At 37.1% G+C, this 4,036-nt stretch overlaps 1 protein-coding gene across 1 annotated transcript; it reads right to left on the bottom strand.

The window, feature by feature from the left end:
• Window positions 1–3,790, bottom strand: LOC107736818 (eukaryotic translation initiation factor 2A-like). The gene is made up of 9 exons (XM_016548165.1): window positions 3,194–3,790; window positions 3,006–3,119; window positions 2,817–2,930; window positions 2,069–2,134; window positions 1,280–1,750; window positions 501–556; window positions 357–397; window positions 151–253; window positions 1–72 (listed from the first exon to the last, which is right to left on the bottom strand). The coding sequence occupies exons 1-5, from the start codon at window positions 3,788–3,790 to the stop codon at window positions 1,685–1,687; spliced, it is 957 nt and encodes a 318-aa protein (XP_016403651.1). The 3' UTR covers window positions 1–72; window positions 151–253; window positions 357–397; window positions 501–556; window positions 1,280–1,684.
• Between the last annotated feature and the right edge of the window lie 246 nt (window positions 3,791–4,036).

Genomic DNA, 4,036 nt, shown 5'->3' with positions numbered 1-4,036 from the left:
GCGAGACATTTCTTGCTAGAGAACTGATCATCTGGGTTTACCAGCCGTCCTGAGGTTTGTGTCCTACAGTAACTGGATTTTAAAGAGGTGATGATACAGTGACTGATTTATGAAAGAGTAAAAGATGCGGAGAGAAACAAATATTTGTACCTGCTGATTTTGCACTTTCTGATGCTGGGGTCTTCTGAGCCGGATGACTTTCTTTTCTTTTTCACAGGCATAATGAAGGTTCGGGAGAGTTGGTTTGGTCTTCCTAAACAAATCACAAACGAACAGAACAAATTGAAGCCGACAGCTGCTTTCCTTCCTGTTCGATTCAATATTTCAGAGTCAATAAAGAGCAGAAAGCTCTCTACCTGTGTACCTTTGGGCACCTTGTCCATTCACGTTTAGCAGACTGTAAAAACAGAGGAAAACAAAATGACACTTTAAACGCATGACTTACATTATACAAAATCTTAATTCATGCTCAAATTCAAATGTGTGCTTTCAAGACTTACAAGACAAAGATTTGCCACGGATATCTCTTTTCTTCTTAACGTCTCACCGTCCAGACCTTTAAAAAAGGGGAACAAAATATATTTATATAATGTTGATCATTCACATGCATCATATGTCATTTCTGGTTGTCTTAGCCTGCTTGTAAACTCAATCAAAAACAACTATAAATATGGATAATAATGTCACACAATCATTTTCATTTCCAACGCAAATCCTGATGTTGATGTGTAAAACAGAACAGCCATTTGACAGAATAAATAAATAAAAGACTAAACGAGCTCAATACATAAAGGATTGCATTTTTATTTCTGATTTTGAATAAAAACCAGAACGATTGCGTATTAAAATTATATAATTAACGTAACTAGATCCAAGAAAATTCCCCCTTTGATTCATACACATAATGTTTAAAGCTAAAGGTACATTTTTAAACAGACAACTTAAGAAATATCAACTAAAACAATCCAATAACAAAACTGATGAGCTGTTCGGCACAAATGCATCACCTTTTTTGGCTCCTGAAATGGCTAAACTGCTAAATGCCAAAAGCCTCAGTCATCTAAACGTGTAAAATTAACACAAATACATTTAGATGGAGAAAAAAAATAAAAGGAGGCCGAAAACAACTATAAGTACGAGTAAAAATAAACACACGCATGTGATATATGATCAAATATGAACACCAGCTCACCGGCTCATCTAAATATCACAAATAAACACACGACAAAACACTCTACAGGTACGAAACTCAGTATAATTAGGTACGTTCTCATCAAACCTGAAATATCAGCTGGTTTCGGCTCGTCCCGTTGAGTTTATTTGTTAACAATTTCAGCTGCGTTTGTGTTGAAATCTGCGACTGCTTTGGTTGTTGCACACTGGAGAAATGAACACTTCCGGCTCCCCAACAGACATAATAAAAGTCACGCAGTTTGAATTTCAACATTTTTTTAATTTCGTATTTCACGGATGTTCTCTTGTGCTGGACGTCACATTGCATAGCAATATTGCTTTTGACAATTTAGTCCTTATTATATTAGCCATGTTCAAAGAAGCAAAACAGGCTCTTATTTATTGATCACGAGTAGTTTGTGAAAAAACCCATCTCAATACATATTCATAGCAGTATGATGAAGCAAGGTTTGAAAACTGATGACCAATGTGAAAAACTGGTGAAGTGAGTTTACAATCCTAATTCGAGGTCTTCAAGCTCTTTCAACAGCTGGGCCTCCTTCTGCATCTTCTCAAGCTGTAAAAAGAGGGAAAATATTACAATTATTATATAACATATAATTACAAAATATAATAATAATTAAACGAATTAATACAGTAATTAGCAATAGCAATAAAATATTATAAATATTAAAATGAAGCAATTAAGCATTATAAAAAAGAAACTTATGAAAATCAGAAAAAAAGACTTTGAACAATGAACTTTTGGGAGGCAACGAACTAATCCTTTTATGAACTGATGTGATCAATTCAGAAACAGTGGTGCAAATGAAAAATGCTCTCATTTTAATTAATTAAGAGGTGCTGATGAGATGATAAAGCTTTGCTACAGTACCTGATTTTTTTGCATGACTTTGCCGGCCGCCTGCTGCTCCTTCAGTTCATCAATGGCTTTGAGTTTCTGCCAGATAAGCATAAAAATCACATTAACAAATGAAAAACATCAAGTAACAGCGTGTTCTGAGAAAGTAAAGCAATTATGGATTTTTATGCATGCTTTACACATTAGATTTGGCATATAGAGTATATACAGGAAAAATGTTTTCATTTTTTTAACTGGCATAAATGAGAACTTTAGTCTTATTCAATTCAAAAAATGTAATTCTCACATAATTTACTCAAAATAAAGGTACGTTGCCATGCCAGCAGCTGAGGCTATTCTCATGGCAAGAATAGAATAGAATAGAATAGAATAGAATAAAAAAGTAGGTCCATTTTGCTCTGTGGTCTATTCCAAGTCAAGAGTAAATGACAGTTTTGTTTCTTTACCTTCAATAAGTTTTTCTCACTGTAATTAAATAAAATACATTTTGACATGGCATTTTTTTTAACTGGTATAAATGATAACTTTAAAGGGTTATTAATACATTTTGACATAAATTACTCAATAAAGGTTTGTTGCCATGTTAGCAGCTGTTTAGGCTGTTATCACAGCAAGACCTACATAAAAAATAATAATAACAAAATTAAATTAAATTCAAAGTATCATAAAAGTAGGCCCATTTTACTCTGTGGTCTATTCCCCTTCAAGAAGTTTTTCCTCACTGTATCTATGCGGATTAAACATATTCCAAACATTTCACCTTTTTTAAATTCTTGATCTTTTTGTCAGTTTCAGGGTCTCCACCGCTAGAAGTCACATGACTGGCAGGGGCGGAGTCTGCTGCTGGAGGCGGAGCTTCATCCAACTTGTTTTCCTGAAACAACAGAATGCATCACTTACTCCTCTTTACGGTTTATTCAACAGATGCAAACACTAAAAGCACCTGTACCTGTTTAGCTGCTTTCTTCGCTTCTCGTCTTTTCTGATTTTTCAAAGCAGCTTTAGACATTTGCTTCTCTCCTGCAGCACCAGGTTTCATGTTCTGCGGCGGCTCCTCTTCATGCTTGGATAGACAAATTATTGTCACGGGACATTCATAAGGTGGACATAAACAGAATCGGCATTGCATAAACTCACTAGTTTGGAGCTGGCGGTCTGGGGTTTGTTGCGGAGAGCGGGTGGACGATACGCCTGCGCTGGTTTGGCTTCAGTGCTGCCGAGCTCACTTGGGGACGCCTGGTATTTCACCTCCTTCTCCGGGAACGCTCCAGTCGTGAAGGGCTGCCATAACACTTCCCACAGCTCTTTATTTGACGGCGTTTCATGCTTGAACAACACAGTCCCGGTGTAATGCCAGATCTTAAAGCCATTGCTGACCCTGAGCCTGGGGGAGCAGGTCGACGTCACTATGTGTTCTCCGTCAGGACACCAGGAGAAATGTGTGGTGTCTTCAGCCTGAGGTTTCGACACCTGCTTGTATTTCTTCACGTCCCAAACTTCCATCTGCCCTCGCAGGTTCCCGAACCCGGCCAGGACGAGGATGTGACCCTGGGGGCTGTAGAAAGCCGTGTTTCGGGGACCCGTGCCGAAGTCGAACACAGACTCACACTTGTGGTTAAAGACAGTCGCCTTGGCGGGCATGAAACCATAAACCACGCAAAACTCTGAAGAGTTGGGGTTCCAGGATACATCATATATGGGGCCGTTCTTTGCTGTGCAGGACAAAAAAAGCATAGATATAGTCATTAATAGAATGATTTTATGTGTTATTATGAATGAACACTTTACATTTACATTTAAATAATATATATTAATTCAATTACGTTAATGAGAAAACAATAATGCAAAAACATCTTAATATATACCTATAAAAAAGGTTTAATGTCCTTCAAAACAGACAATACCATTTAAAGATTTGGGGTTGGAGAGAGTCTATTCTGCTCAACAAGGCTGCATTTATTTGATCAAAAATACAGTAAA

Source organism: Sinocyclocheilus rhinocerous, unplaced genomic scaffold (assembly GCF_001515625.1).
Source record: "Sinocyclocheilus rhinocerous isolate Xijiao unplaced genomic scaffold, SAMN03320098_v1.1 C37006749, whole genome shotgun sequence".
Taxonomy (NCBI): domain Eukaryota; kingdom Metazoa; phylum Chordata; class Actinopteri; order Cypriniformes; family Cyprinidae; genus Sinocyclocheilus; species Sinocyclocheilus rhinocerous.
The sequence above is the reverse complement of the archived record's forward strand: the minus strand, read 5'-3'. Positions and strand labels throughout refer to the sequence as shown.